This window comes from Nothobranchius furzeri, chromosome 1 (genome assembly GCF_043380555.1).
Source record: "Nothobranchius furzeri strain GRZ-AD chromosome 1, NfurGRZ-RIMD1, whole genome shotgun sequence".
In the NCBI taxonomy this organism is placed as follows: domain Eukaryota; kingdom Metazoa; phylum Chordata; class Actinopteri; order Cyprinodontiformes; family Nothobranchiidae; genus Nothobranchius; species Nothobranchius furzeri.
Window position 1 is genome coordinate 32,471,933 of NC_091741.1, and position 15,855 is coordinate 32,487,787.

General features: G+C 49.9%; 1 protein-coding gene across 1 annotated transcript in view; it reads right to left on the reverse strand.

The window, feature by feature from the left end:
- The window catches only part of tnpo3 (transportin 3), a 72,149-nt gene that overhangs the window by 20,472 nt on the left and 35,822 nt on the right, over nucleotides 1-15,855 (reverse strand). The window contains exons 3-17 of the mRNA XM_070554162.1: nucleotides 4,524-4,597; nucleotides 3,595-3,751; nucleotides 3,376-3,516; nucleotides 3,124-3,299; nucleotides 2,908-3,046; nucleotides 2,687-2,833; nucleotides 2,502-2,609; nucleotides 2,342-2,433; nucleotides 2,125-2,264; nucleotides 1,846-2,037; nucleotides 1,672-1,763; nucleotides 1,529-1,605; nucleotides 1,395-1,455; nucleotides 1,162-1,302; nucleotides 961-1,077 (exon numbers count right to left, since the gene is read on the reverse strand). Coding sequence (XP_070410263.1) covers nucleotides 961-1,077; nucleotides 1,162-1,302; nucleotides 1,395-1,455; nucleotides 1,529-1,605; nucleotides 1,672-1,763; nucleotides 1,846-2,037; nucleotides 2,125-2,264; nucleotides 2,342-2,433; nucleotides 2,502-2,609; nucleotides 2,687-2,833; nucleotides 2,908-3,046; nucleotides 3,124-3,299; nucleotides 3,376-3,516; nucleotides 3,595-3,751; nucleotides 4,524-4,597 — 1,854 coding nt within the window. The remainder of the gene's footprint in view (nucleotides 1-960; nucleotides 1,078-1,161; nucleotides 1,303-1,394; nucleotides 1,456-1,528; nucleotides 1,606-1,671; nucleotides 1,764-1,845; nucleotides 2,038-2,124; nucleotides 2,265-2,341; nucleotides 2,434-2,501; nucleotides 2,610-2,686; nucleotides 2,834-2,907; nucleotides 3,047-3,123; nucleotides 3,300-3,375; nucleotides 3,517-3,594; nucleotides 3,752-4,523; nucleotides 4,598-15,855) is intronic.

Consider the following 15,855-nt stretch of genomic DNA (forward strand, 5'->3'; position numbering starts at 1 on the left):
TTCCTCTCTTTCCCTTTTTAAGTCTCGTTTAAAAACTCACTTTTACTCTCTGGCTTTTCCTTCAGGCTAACTTATTCTCTTTCTCCTTTTCTTTTATATTTGAATTACTTGACTTTAATGGTTTTAGTTTTTATTTTTGATTGTTTTTATTGTGTTTTTGTTCAGCACTTTGGTCGGCTCTCATGCCGTGTTTAAATGTGCTGTACAAATACACTTGCTATGGTATGGTAAGGTATGGTGTGGTGTGGTGTGGTGTGGTGTGGTGTGGAATGGTATGGTATGGTTTGGTATGGTATGGTATGGTGTGGTGTGGTGTGGTGTGGTATGGTATGGTGTGGTATGGTATGGTTTGGTATGGTATGGTATGGTATGGTGTGGTGTGGTGTGGTATGGTATGGTGTGGTATGGTTTGGTATGGTTTGGTATGGTATGGTGTGGTATGGTGTGGTGTGGTGTGGTATGGTATGGTGTGGTATGGTTTGGTATGGTTTGGTATGGTATGGTGTGGTATGGTATGGTATGGTTTGGTATGGTATGGTATGGTATGGTTTGGTATGGTGTGGTATGGTGTGGTGTGGTTTGGTATGGTTTGGTGTGGTGTGGTATGGTTTGGTATGGTTTGGTATGGTATGGTGTGGTATGGTATGGTTTGGTATGGTATGGTTTGGTTTGGTATGGTATGGTATGGTTTGGTATGGTTTGGTGTGGTGTGGTATGGTTTGGTATGGTTTGGTATGGTATGGTGTGGTATGGTATGGTTTGGTATGGTATGGTTTGGTTTGGTATGGTATGGTATGGTTTGGTATGGTATGGTATGGTTTGGTATGGTTTGGTTTGGTATGGTATGGTTTGGTATGGTTTGGTTTGGTATGGTATGGTATGGTTTGGTATGGTATGGTATGGTTTGGTATGGTTTGGTATGGTATGGTATGGTTTGGTATGGTCCACTAGTGTGCTCACCTGTAGCATGTCTAACAGACCCAGCCTGCAGCCCTCCTCCATGCCGTACTCATCCACCAGGATGCTGCCCAGGTACAGGAAGCAGGAGTGCGGATACACCTGGTACACATTCACCATCTGACAGCAACAGACATGTCAGCATTCCCACGGTCGCAAACTCATCACCTGGGAGGGATCTGTTCACAGAGGGGTACGCCTCACCTGGGTGACGAGCGGCTGCAGCAGGCAGGCCGAGCCTTTCCCGACACATCGCACAGCGAAGCGAAGGCAGCGGCAGCAGCGTTCGACGATCCGGTTATCGGCCTGGTGAGTATTTAGCGTCTCTGACAGCACCGGCCAGATCTACAGGTGAGGCGCCGAAGATTTATTAGTCAAATTTGCAAATATTGAAATAAACTTTCCAGGTAAAGCTCAGGTGTGGTCAGGTGATTTACCTCCTGGATGACTTTCTGACAGGGGTGTGTCTGCCCGTTCTCCACGATGGGGTTAGTGTGTCTGAAACAACAACACTTCCTGTAAATGCTCTCTAAACAGGGCTGCACTGCAGGTAAACAGAGCGGTAACTCACCTGAAGATGACGGCCAGCCTGTCCAGCCACACAGTCGGATCGGCTGATTTACCGTTTGAAGATTGTTCTGCTAAAAGCTGTAACAGCAGGTCAGTGTGAACGCCTCCTTTGCTGCTCGCTAAAACTCTCAAACACTCACTCACCTTTTTCAGGGCCAAGACCTGAACGGCACACAGGTCGCTCAGACACTCGGCGATCTTCTCCAGAGGAAGGCGGGCCAGCACCAGGGCCGTACCTGCACAGGTAACGTGGAACAGCACACCTCAGTGGAACACCTGTGCAGCCCTCAGCAGGTGTACCAAAAGGTAACCACGTACCTTTGAGGAGACCCACCGCCGCCTCGGTGGACAGAGCGAAGGAGTCGAGGGAGCGAGCGATCTCCAGCAGACCCTGGAAGTGCTGAGCCATGTGATCCCGGCACACTGAGCAGATGTTGTGGATTGCCTTTGCTGCTGCAGACGCCAGAGGTTTCTCCCTCAGGCCCTTCATCAGATAGTTGAGAACCGGGTCTGGAACCAGAACAGCACAGAACCACACCTTTAGGGATGAGGACTAGCAACAGGACCAGGTCTGGGCTTGGTTCTGGCAGATCCTACCGAGGAACCTCGGGTTTCTGTCCACCACCTCGCTCATCTCTCCCACCAGCTCGATGCTGGTGTAGCGGACCGCCATGTGGACGCTTTCTGGGAGACACACCACCTGCTGCAGAACCTCGGCCACCGTTGGGTTGTTCTCTCTACAACACGGACAAACGAGTCAGCGACTCGGCTCCTGACCTCTGACCTGTAACGTGCCACATCACCAGACACTCACGGGTCGACGCTCTTCGCGATGGCAGCCATGATGAAGAGCACGGCCTCGGTCACCTCCCAGGGCGGGTTCCCGTCCTTCAGGGTGGAATATAACTGTAGGAACCAACACAGCGGGTCAGCACCTGCACCAGCCTACAGAACGCCGACCCAAATGAAGGCACCTGAGAGAAGCACTCCATGGACCCGACCAGGAAGATCACGTCCTTAACCAGGTCTGACACTCTCACCCGGAACTCCCCAAAATCGTCCGTCTCCTCCGGGATTCCTTCCTGTCAGGTGACAACAGCTTCAGAACCAGGAAGTGAAACAGCAGTGACAATAGGACAGAGGCGGTTCTGGTTCCTACATGATCCGGATCGAGCTGGCAGTGCCGGGCCAGACAGTGAAGCAGTCTCTGGATGTACGGCCTGAAGATGGTGTGAAGATTGGCGTCGTTGATTTTATACAGATGTTCTCCCAGACGGTACCAGAAGTTAAACGAGATCTCCACCACCTGCAAGACAGATCAGGATGAACTGGACCCGCCCGCACAACAGAACCCTACCAGAAGCAGGGCTGCTGTGGTACCTCGTACTGAGGGTGTCCTGCACAGATCAGCAGCAGCTCCAGCGTCCTCAGGTCTCCCATCCCCTGACCAGGACTCCTCACCGTTGTTTCTAGAAACGTCTCACAGAGTTCTGTGAAGACCCGGCAGTAGTTCAGCACCCTGTGGACCAAGCAGAACCCAACAGTCACAGGAGCCACAGGAACCAGAAGAACAGAGACGGAGTCCTGTCTCCTTACTTGTCCAGGTCTTCTCTGGCAACGGCCATGTGATAGGCCGTCTCCAGGGTCAGGACGCCCTGGAAGAGCTGCAGAGCCAGAGCGATGTTGGTGTCCACGTTCTCGATGGCGTACAGCGCTGAGCAGACGCAGTCCGAGGCTGCCTCGTGGAGGTTGGTGGAGGTTTCATCCCTCTGCTAGGAGGAGAACCAACCTGGGTTCAGATCAGATGATGGCGTTTAAACAGCAGACAGGAGCCACTCTGACACTCACCAGGATCTGGAACAGCACCATCAGCAGATGATTGCTGGCCATGAAGTTAGAGTCCAGAACTCCCAGGTTGAACCAACTGCCCAAACAGCGAAACACCTTCATCAGCATCTTCTCGTCGCCCGTCTTCTCCACGCACGATGCCTGCAGGGAGACAGAGACATCAGGAACCAGAGGCCACCCTGTGTCCATCTGATCGGTCCAGACGGAGACCATCCTAACCAGCAGAGTGACCACGGTGGTGGAGTAGTACGCCAGGTCCTCGATGATCTCTGTTCTCCGATTGGCTCCGATCCTCAGAGACCTGCTGTGCACCTCCTCAGGGAGAACAGTCAGGATCTCAATAAGGAAGGGCATTGAGCTGATGTCATTGTTGTACCTGAGAAAGAGGCGGAGCCACAGAAACAATAGGTGAGTGGGCAGGGGAGGCCTAACCCCAAAATTCCACTACCTCCGCTGCGCTCCGCTCCGGAACGAACGCCGCAGCAAAATCGGTCCCGTTGTAGTCAGTCAGAGCTGTTCCACTACAGCGGCCGTGCGGCCGCACGCTGTTCCGGCGTCCGGCAAAAATAGAATCGATCCTATTTTCGCCGGACGCCGGAGCACCTCCGCGGTAAATGGACAGAAATCCCAACCGCCCAACAGGAAAAGGAGCAAGCACAACTTCCGTTTTTCACAATAAATCGATAAACAAAAGGCGTTTTTTGTTTCATATGCACAGGTTTAACAACTTTTAACAACTATCAATGGCGGCTGAAGTTTAAATGCACAAAAGTAAGCCATAAATACAGTTTCCACTATCAAAGTAGTCACCCTTTGTTGATCCAAGCACTGCTGATCTCTCAACACACATGATGGGCAGATTAAACAGTTCATGCCGATGCTTCTCCCACACAACGGGTGTTTGGATCTAACTTCCGCGTTTATTGCTCGGACTGTATCGCAAGATCTCGAAAATCCCACGCATGCCTGTTTGCCCCCCTCAGGTCTCCGCACCGGAGCGGAGCCGTTGTAGAGCGGGTACCAGTAAAAATTGAGTTCGGAAGCGAGCGGGAGCGGAGGCGGGAGCGGAGTGGAGGTAGTGGAATCTCGGGGTAAATCCAGGCTGAGTGAATAGGTCTGAATGAGAGCAAATATAGGCAAATTCCTACTTTTCTATGAGTGTGTGAACGCATCCTTTCCAGGAGGCCATCTGAAGAGCGAGATCAGCGATGGCGAGGGCGAGCTGGAACAGCAACAGCAACCTGAGCGTCAAACATGTGGGACACAGCTGGACAGAGACGTCTCCAGCAACTGGAGCTCATGATATATCCTCCTGCTGACACCTGACCTCCTCTAGACTCCTCCTGCTGACACCTGACCTCCTCTAGACTCCTCCTGCTGACACCTGACCTCCTCTAGACTCCTCCTGCTGACACCTGACCTCCTCTAGACTCCTCCTGCTGACACCTGACCTCCTCTAGACTCCTCCTGCTGTCAGATACAAACATCAGACCTCCTCTAGACTCCTCCTGCTGTCAGATACAAACATCAGACCTCCTCTAGACTCCTCCTGCTGTCAGATACAAACATCAGACCTCCTCTAGACTCCTCCTGCTGTCAGATACAAACATCAGACCTCCTCTAGACTCCTCCTGCTGTCAGATACAAACATCAGACCTCCTCTAGACTCCTCCTGCTGTCAGATACAAACATCAGACCTCCTCTAGACTCCTCCTGCTGTCAGATACAAACATCAGACCTCCTCTAGACTCCTCCTGCTGTCAGATACAAACATCAGACCTCCTCTAAACTCCTCCTGCTGTCAGATACAAACATCAGACCTCCTCTAGACTCCTCCTGCTGTCAGATACAAACACCTGACCTCCTCTAGACTCCTCCTGCTGTCAAACACAAACATCAGACCTCCTCTAGACTCCTCCTGCTGTCAAACACAAACACCTGACCTCCTCTAGACTCCTTCTGATGTCAAACACAAACATCAGACCTCCTCTAGACTCCTCCTGCTGTCAGACACAAACATCAGACCTCCTCTAGACTCCTCCTGCTGTCAGACACAAACACCTGACCTCCTCTAGACTCCTCCTGCTGTCAGACACAAACATCAGACCTCCTCTAGACTCCTCCTGCTGTCAGACACAAACATCAGACCTCCTCTAAACTCCTCCTGCTGTCAGACACAAACATCAGACCTCCTCTAGACTCCTCCTGCTGTCAAACACAAACATCAGACCTCCTCTAGACTCCTCCTGCTGTCAAACACAAACATCAGACCTCCTCTAGACTCCTCCTGCTGTCAAACACAAACACCTGACCTCCTCTAGACTCCTTCTGATGTCAAACACAAACATCAGACCTCCTCTAGACTCCTCCTGCTGTCAGACACAAACATCAGACCTCCTCTAGACTCCTCCTGCTGTCAGACACAAACACCTGACCTCCTCTAGACTCCTCCTGCTGTCAGACACAAACATCAGACCTCCTCTAGACTCCTCCTGCTGTCAGACACAAACATCAGACCTCCTCTAAACTCCTCCTGCTGTCAGACACAAACATCAGACCTCCTCTAGACTCCTCCTGCTGTCAAACACAAACATCAGACCTCCTCTAGACTCCTCCTGCTGTCAAACACAAACATCAGACCTCCTCTAGACTCCTCCTGCTGTCAAACACAAACACCTGACCTCCTCTAGACTCCTTCTGATGTCAAACACAAACATCAGACCTCCTCTAGACTCCTCCTGCTGTCAGACACAAACATCAGACCTCCTCTAGACTCCTCCTGCTGTCAGACACAAACACCTGACCTCCTCTAGACTCCTCCTGCTGTCAGACACAAACATCAGACCTCCTCTAGACTCCTCCTGCTGTCAGACACAAACATCAGACCTCCTCTAGACTCCTCCTGCTGTCAGACACAAACATCAGAACTCCTCTAGACTCCTCCTACTGTCAGGCAAAAACATCAGACCTCCTCTAGACTCCTCCTACTGTCAGGCAAAAACATCAGACCTCCTCTAGACTCCTCCTGCTGTCAGAAACAAACATCAGACCTCCTCTAAACTCCTCCTGCTGTCAGAAACAAACATCAGACCTCCTCTAGACTCCTCCTGCTGTCAGAAACAAACATCAGACCTCCTCTAAACTCCTCCTGCTGTCAGACAAAAACATCAGACCTCCTCTAGACTCCTCCTGCTGTCAGACAAAAACATCAGACCTCCTCTAAACTCCTCCTGCTGTCAGACAAAAACATCAGACCTCCTCTAGACTCCTCCTGCTGTCAGACAAAAACATCAGACCTCCTCTAAACTCCTCCTGCTGTCAGACAAAAACATCAGACCTCCTCTAGACTCCTCCTGCTGTCAGACAAAAACATCAGACCTCCTCTAAACTCCTCCTGCTGTCAAACACAAATATCAGACCTCCTTTAGACTCCTCCTGCTGTCAGACACAAACATCAGACCTCCTATAGACTCCTCCTGCTGTCAGACAAAACATCAGACCTCCTCTAAACTCCTGCTGTCAGACACAAACATCAGACCTCCTCTAGACTCCTCCTGCTGTCAGACAAAAACATCAGACCTCCTCTAAACTCCTCCTGCTGTCAAACACAAACATCAGACCTCCTTTAGACTCCTCCTGCTGTCAGACACAAACATCAGACCTCCTCTAGACTCCTCCTGCTGTCAGACACAAACATCAGACCTCCTCTAGACTCCTCCTGCTGTCAGACACAAACATTAGACCTCCTCTAAACTCCTCCTGCTGTCAGACAAAAACATCAGACCTCCTCTAAACTCCTCCTGCTCTCAGACAAAAATATCAGACCTCCTCTAGACTCCTGCTGTCAAACACAAACATCAGACCTCCTCTAGACTCCTCCTGCTGTCAGACAAAAACATCAGAACTCCTCTAGACTACTCCTGCTGTCAGACACAAACATTAGACCTCCTCTAAACTCCTCCTGCTGTCAGACAAAAACATCAGACCTCCTCTAAACTCCTCCTGCTCTCAGACAAAAATATCAGACCTCCTCTAGACTCCTGCTGTCAAACACAAACATCAGACCTCCTCTAGACTCCTCCTGCTGTCAGACAAAAACATCAGAACTCCTCTAGACTCCTCCTGCTGTCAGACACAAACATCAGACCTCCTCTAAACTCCTCCTGCTGTCAGACAAAAACATCAGACCTCCTCTAAACTCCTCCTGCTGTCAAACACAAACATCAGTCCTCCTGTAGACTCCTCCTACTGTCAGACAAAAACATCAGACCTCCTAGTCTAGACTCCTCCTGCTGTCAGACAAAAACACCTGACCTCCTCTAGACTCCTCCTGCTGTCAGACACAAACGTCAGACCTCCTCTAGACTCCTCCTGCTGTCAAACACAAACATCAGACCTCCTCTAGACTCCTCCTGCTGTCAAACACAAACACCTGACCTCCTCTAGACTCCTCCTGCTGTCAAACACAAACGTCAGACCTCCTCTAGACTCCTCCTGCTGTCAGACAAAAACACCTGACCTCCTCTAGACTCCTCCTGCTGTCAGATCCAAACATCAGACGTCCTTTAGACTCCTCCTGCTTCAGACACAAACACCTGACCTCCTCTAGACTCCTCCTGCTGTCAGATACAAACACCTGACCTCCTCTAGACTCCTCCTGCTGTCAGATACAAACATCAGACCTCCTCTAGACTCCTCCTGCTGAGGGATACAAACATCAGACCTCCTCTAGACTCCTTCTGATGTCAAACACAAACACCTGACCTCCTCTAGACTCCTTCTGATGTCAAACACAAACACCTGACCTCCTCTAGACTCCTTCTTATGTCAGACACAAACATCAGACCTCCTCTAGACTCCTCCTGCTGTCAAACACAAACACCTGACCTCCTCTAGACTCCTTCTGATGTCAAACACAAACACCTGACCTCCTCTAGACTCCTTCTTATGTCAGACACAAACATCAGACCTCCTCTAGACTCCTCCTGCTGTCAGACACAAACATCAGACCTCCTATAGACTCCTCCTGCTGTCAGACACAAACATCAGACCTCCTCTAGACTCCTCCTGCTGTCAGACACAAACACCTGACCTCCTCTAGACTCCTCCTGCTGTAAGACACAAACATCAGACCTCCTCTAGACCCCTCCTGCTGTCAGACACAAACATCAGAACTCCTCTAGACTCCTCCTACTGTCAGAAAAAAACATCAGACCTCCTCTAGACTCCTCCTGCTGTCAGGCAAAAACATCAGACCTCCTCTAGACTCCTCCTACTGTCAGGCAAAAACATCAGACCTCCTCTAGACCACTCCTGCTGTCAGAAACAAACATCAGACCTCCTCTAGACTCCTCCTGCTGTCAGAACAAACATCAGACCTCCTCTAGACTCCTCCTGCTGTCAGACACAAACATCAGACCTCCTCTAAACTCCTCCTGCTGTCAGACAAAAACATCAGACCTCCTCTAAACTCCTCCTGCTGTCAGACAAAAACATCAGACCTCCTCTAAACTTCTCCTGCTGTCAGACACAAACATCAGACCTCCTCTAAACTCCTCCTGCTGTCAGACACAAACATCAGACCTCCTCTAAACTCCTCCTGCTGTCAGACAAAAACATCAGACCTCCTCTAGACTCCTCCTGCTGTCAGACAAAAACATCAGACCTCCTCTAAACTCCTCCTGCTGTCAAACACAAACATCAGACCTCCTTTAGACTCCTCCTGCTGTCAGACACAAACATCAGACCTCCTCTAGACTCCTCCTGCTGTCAGACAAAAACATCAGACCTCCTCTAAACTCCTCCTGCTGTCAGACACAAACATCAGACCTCCTTTAGACTCCTCCTGCTGTCAGACACAAACATCAGACCTCCTCTAGACTCCTCCTGCTGTCAGACACAAACACCTGACCTCCTCTAGACTCCTCCTGCTGTCAGACACAAACACCTGACCTCCTCTAGACTCCTCCTGCTGTCAGACACAAACACCTGACCTCCTCTAGACTCCTCCTGCTGTCAGACACAAACACCTGACCTCCTCTAGACTCCTCCTACTGTCAGACACAAACACCTGACTTCCTCTAGACTCCTCCTGCTGTCAAGACACAAACACCTGACCTCCTCTAGACTCCTCCTGCTGTCAGACACAAACATCAGACCTCCTCTAGACTCCTCCTGCTGTCAGATACAAACATCAGACCTCCTCTAAACTCCTCCTGCTGTCAAACACAAACATCAGACCTCCTCTAGACTCCTCCTGCTGTCAGACACAAACATCAGACCTCCTCTAGACTCCTCCTGCTGTCAGACACAAACATCAGACCTCCTCTAAACTCCTCCTGCTGTCAGATACAAACATCAGACCTCCTCTAGAATCCTCCTGCTGTCAGATAAAAACATCAGACCTCCTCTAGACTCCTCCTGCTGTCAGATACAAACACCTGACCTCCTCTAGACTCCTCCTGCTGTCAGATACAAACATCAGACCTCCTCTAGACTCCTCCTGCTGTCAGATACAAACATCAGACCTCCTCTAGACTCCTCCTGCTGTCAGATACAAACATCAGACCTCCTCTAGACTCCTCCTGCTGTCAGATACAAACATCAGACCTCCTCTAGACTCCTCCTGCTGTCAGATACAAACATCAGACCTCCTCTAGACTCCTCCTGCTGTCAGATACAAACATCAGACCTCCTCTAAACTCCTCCTGCTGTCAGATACAAACATCAGACCTCCTCTAGACTCCTCCTGCTGTCAGATACAAACATCAGACCTCCTCTAGACTCCTCCTGCTGTCAGATACAAACACCTGACCTCCTCTAGACTCCTCCTGCTGTCAAACACAAACATCAGACCTCCTCTAGACTCCTCCTGCTGTCAAACACAAACACCTGACCTCCTCTAGACTCCTTCTGATGTCAAACACAAACATCAGACCTCCTCTAGACTCCTCCTGCTGTCAGACACAAACATCAGACCTCCTCTAGACTCCTCCTGCTGTCAGACACAAACACCTGACCTCCTCTAGACTCCTCCTGCTGTCAGACACAAACATCAGACCTCCTCTAGACTCCTCCTGCTGTCAGACACAAACATCAGACCTCCTCTAAACTCCTCCTGCTGTCAGACACAAACATCAGACCTCCTCTAGACTCCTCCTGCTGTCAAACACAAACATCAGACCTCCTCTAGACTCCTCCTGCTGTCAAACACAAACATCAGACCTCCTCTAGACTCCTCCTGCTGTCAAACACAAACACCTGACCTCCTCTAGACTCCTTCTGATGTCAAACACAAACATCAGACCTCCTCTAGACTCCTCCTGCTGTCAGACACAAACATCAGACCTCCTCTAGACTCCTCCTGCTGTCAGACACAAACACCTGACCTCCTCTAGACTCCTCCTGCTGTCAGACACAAACATCAGACCTCCTCTAGACTCCTCCTGCTGTCAGACACAAACATCAGACCTCCTCTAGACTCCTCCTGCTGTCAGACACAAACATCAGAACTCCTCTAGACTCCTCCTACTGTCAGGCAAAAACATCAGACCTCCTCTAGACTCCTCCTACTGTCAGGCAAAAACATCAGACCTCCTCTAGACTCCTCCTGCTGTCAGAAACAAACATCAGACCTCCTCTAAACTCCTCCTGCTGTTAGAAACAAACATCAGACCTCCTCTAGACTCCTCCTGCTGTCAGAAACAAACATCAGACCTCCTCTAAACTCCTCCTGCTGTCAGACAAAAACATCAGACCTCCTCTAGACTCCTCCTGCTGTCAGACAAAAACATCAGACCTCCTCTAAACTCCTCCTGCTGTCAGACAAAAACATCAGACCTCCTCTAGACTCCTCCTGCTGTCAGACAAAAACATCAGACCTCCTCTAAACTCCTCCTGCTGTCAGACAAAAACATCAGACCTCCTCTAGACTCCTCCTGCTGTCAGACAAAAACATCAGACCTCCTCTAAACTCCTCCTGCTGTCAAACACAAATATCAGACCTCCTTTAGACTCCTCCTGCTGTCAGACACAAACATCAGACCTCCTATAGACTCCTCCTGCTGTCAGACAAAACATCAGACCTCCTCTAAACTCCTGCTGTCAGACACAAACATCAGACCTCCTCTAGACTCCTCCTGCTGTCAGACAAAAACATCAGACCTCCTCTAAACTCCTCCTGCTGTCAAACACAAACATCAGACCTCCTTTAGACTCCTCCTGCTGTCAGACACAAACATCAGACCTCCTCTAGACTCCTCCTGCTGTCAGACACAAACATCAGACCTCCTCTAAACTCCTCCTGCTGTCAGACACAAACATCAGACCTCCTCTAGACTCCTCCTGCTGTCAGACACAAACATCAGACCTCCTCTAAACTCCTCCTGCTGTCAAACACAAACATCAGACCTCCTCTAGACTCCTCCTGCTGTCAGACACAAACACCTGACCTCCTCTAGACTCCTCCTGCTGTCAGACAAACATCAGAACTCCTCTAGACTCCTCCTGCTGTCAGGCAAAAACATCAGACCTCCTCTAGACTCCTCCTGCTGTCAGGCAAAAACATCAGACCTCCTCTAGACTCCTCCTACTGTCAGGCAAAAACATCAGACCTCCTCTAGACTCCTCCTGCTGTCAGAAACAAACATCAGACCTCCTCTAGACTCCTCCTGCTGTCAGAAACAAACATCAGACCTCCTCTAGACTCCTCCTGCTGTCAGACAAAAACATCAGAACTCCTCTAGACTCCTCCTGCTGTCAGACAAAAACATCAGACCTCCTCTAGACTCCTCCTGCTGTCAGACACAAACATCAGACCTCCTCTAGACTCCTCCTGCTGTCAGACACAAACATCAGACCTCCTCTAAACTCCTCCTGCTGTCAGACAAAAACATAAGACCTCCTCTAAACTCCTCCTGCTGTCAGACAAAAACATCAGACCTCCTCTAGACTCCTCCTGCTGTCAGACAAAAACATCAGACCTCCTCTAGACTCCTCCTGCTGTCAGACACAAACATTAGACCTCCTCTAAACTCCTCCTGCTGTCAGACAAAAACATCAGACCTCCTCTAAACTCCTCCTGCTCTCAGAGAAAAATATCAGACCTCCTCTAGACTCCTCCTGCTGTCAAACACAAACATCAGACCTCCTCTAGACTCCTCCTGCTGTCAGACAAAAACATCAGAACTCCTCTAGACTCCTCCTGCTGTCAGACAAAAACATCAGACCTCCTCTAAACTCCTCCTGCTGTCAAACACAAACATCAGTCCTCCTGTAGACTCCTCCTACTGTCAGACAAAAACATCAGACCTCCTAGTCTAGACTCCTCCTGCTGTCAGACAAAAACACCTGACCTCCTCTAGACTCCTCCTGCTGTCAGACACAAATGTCAGACCTCCTCTAGACTCCTCCTGCTGTCAAACACAAACATCAGACCTCCTCTAGACTCCTCCTGCTGTCAAACACAAACACCTGACCTCCTCTAGACTCCTCCTGCTGTCAAACACAAACGTCAGACCTCCTCTAGACTCCTCCTGCTGTCAGACAAAAACACCTGACCTCCTCTAGACTCCTCCTGCTGTCAGATCCAAACATCAGACGTCCTTTAGACTCCTCCTGCTTCAGACACAAACAACTGACCTCCTCTAGACTCCTCCTGCTGTCAGATACAAACACCTGACCTCCTCTAGACTCCTCCTGCTGTCAGATACAAACATCAGACCTCCTCTAGACTCCTCCTGCTGAGGGATACAAACATCAGACCTCCTCTAGACTCCTTCTGATGTCAAACACAAACACCTGACCTCCTCTAGACTCCTTCTTATGTCAGACACAAACATCAGACCTCCTCTAGACTCCTCCTGCTGTCAAACACAAACACCTGACCTCCTCTAGACTCCTTCTGATGTCAAACACAAACACCTGACCTCCTCTAGACTCCTTCTGATGTCAAACACAAACACCTGACCTCCTCTAGACTCCTTCTTATGTCAGACACAAACATCAGACCTCCTCTAGACTCCTCCTGCTGTCAAACACAAACACCTGACCTCCTCTAGACTCCTTCTGATGTCAAACACAAACACCTGACCTCCTCTAGACTCCTTCTTATGTCAGACACAAACATCAGACCTCCTCTAGACTCCTCCTGCTGTCAGACACAAACATCAGACCTCCTCTAGACTCCTCCTGCTGTCAGACACAAACATCAGACCTCCTCTAGACTCCTCCTGCTGTCAGACACAAACACCTGACCTCCTCTAGACTCCTCCTGCTGTAAGACACAAACATCAGACCTCCTCTAGACCCCTCCTGCTGTCAGACACAAACATCAGAACTCCTCTAGACTCCTCCTACTGTCAGAAAAAAACATCAGACCTCCTCTAGACTCCTCCTGCTGTCAGGCAAAAACATCAGACCTCCTCTAGACTCCTCCTACTGTCAGGCAAAAACATCAGACCTCCTCTAGACCACTCCTGCTGTCAGAAACAAACATCAGACCTCCTCTAGACTCCTCCTGCTGTCAGAACAAACATCAGACCTCCTCTAGACTCCTCCTGCTGTCAGACACAAACATCAGACCTCCTCTAAACTCCTCCTGCTGTCAGACAAAAACATCAGACCTCCTCTAAACTCCTCCTGCTGTCAGACAAAAACATCAGACCTCCTCTAAACTCCTCCTGCTGTCAGACACAAACATCAGACCTCCTCTAAACTCCTCCTGCTGTCAGACACAAACATCAGACCTCCTCTAAACTCCTCCTGCTGTCAGACAAAAACATCAGACCTCCTCTAGACTCCTCCTGCTGTCAGACAAAAACATCAGACCTCCTCTAAACTCCTCCTGCTGTCAAACACAAACATCAGACCTCCTTTAGACTCCTCCTGCTGTCAGACACAAACATCAGACCTCCTCTAGACTCCTCCTGCTGTCAGACAAAAACATCAGACCTCCTCTAAACTCCTCCTGCTGTCAGACACAAACATCAGACCTCCTTTAGACTCCTCCTGCTGTCAGACACAAACACCAGACCTCCTCTAGACTCCTCCTGCTGTCAGACACAAACACCTGACCTCCTCTAGACTCCTCCTGCTGTCAGACACAAACACCTGACCTCCTCTAGACTCCTCCTGCTGTCAGACACAAACACCTGACCTCCTCTAGACTCCTCCTACTGTCAGACACAAACACCTGACCTCCTCTAGACTCCTCCTGCTGTCAAGACACAAACACCTGACCTCCTCTAGACTCCTCCTGCTGTCAGACACAAACATCAGACCTCCTCTAGACTCCTCCTGCTGTCAGATACAAACATCAGACCTCCTCTAAACTCCTCCTGCTGTCAAACACAAACATCAGACCTCCTCTAGACTCCTCCTGCTGTCAGACACAAACACCTGACCTCCTCTAGACTCCTCCTGCTGTCAGATACAAACACCTGACCTCCTCTAGACTCCTTCTGATGTCAAACACAAACATCAGACCTCCTCTAGACTCCTCCTGCTGTCAGACACAAACATCAGACCTCCTCTAGACTCCTCCTGCTGTCAGACACAAACATCAGACCTCCTCTAAACTCCTCCTGCTGTCAAACACAAACATCAGACCTCCTCTAGACTCCTCCTGCTGTCAGACACAAACATCAGAACTCCTCTAGACTCCTCCTACTGTCAGAAAAAAACATCAGACCTCCTCTAGACTCCTCCTGCTGTCAAACACAAACATCAGACCTCCTCTAAACTCCTCCTGCTGTCAAACACAAACATCAGACCTCCTCTAGACTCCTCCTGCTGTCAGACACAAACACCTGACCTCCTCTAGACTCCTCCTGCTGTCAGACACAAACATCAGAACTCCTCTAGACTCCTCCTACTGTCAGAAAAAAACATCAGACCTCCTCTAGACTCCTCCTGCTGTCAGACACAAACATCAGACCTCCTCTAGACTCCTCCTGCTGTCAGACACAAACATCAGACCTCCTTTAGACTCCTCCTGCTGTCAGACACAAACATCAGACCTCCTCTAGACTCCTCCTGCTGTCAAACACAAACATCAGACCTCCTCTAGACTCCTCCTGCTGTCAGACACAAACATCGGACCTCCTCTAGACTCCTCCTGCTGTCAGACAAAAACATCAGACCTCCTCTAAACTCCTCCTGCTGTCAAACACAAACACCTGACCTCCTCTAGACTCCTCCTGCTGTCAGACACAAACACCTGACGTCCTCTAGACTCCTCCTGCTGTCAGACACAAACATCAGACATCCTCTAGACTCCTCCTGCTGTCAGACACAAACACCTGACCTCCTCTAGACTCCTCCTGCTGTCAGACAAAAATATCAGACCTCCTCTAGACTCCTCCTGCTGTCAAACACAAACATCAGACCTCCTCTAGACTCCTCCTGCTGTCAGACAAAAACATCAGACCTCCTCTAAACTCCTCCTGCTGTCAGACACAAACACCTGACCTCCTCTAAACT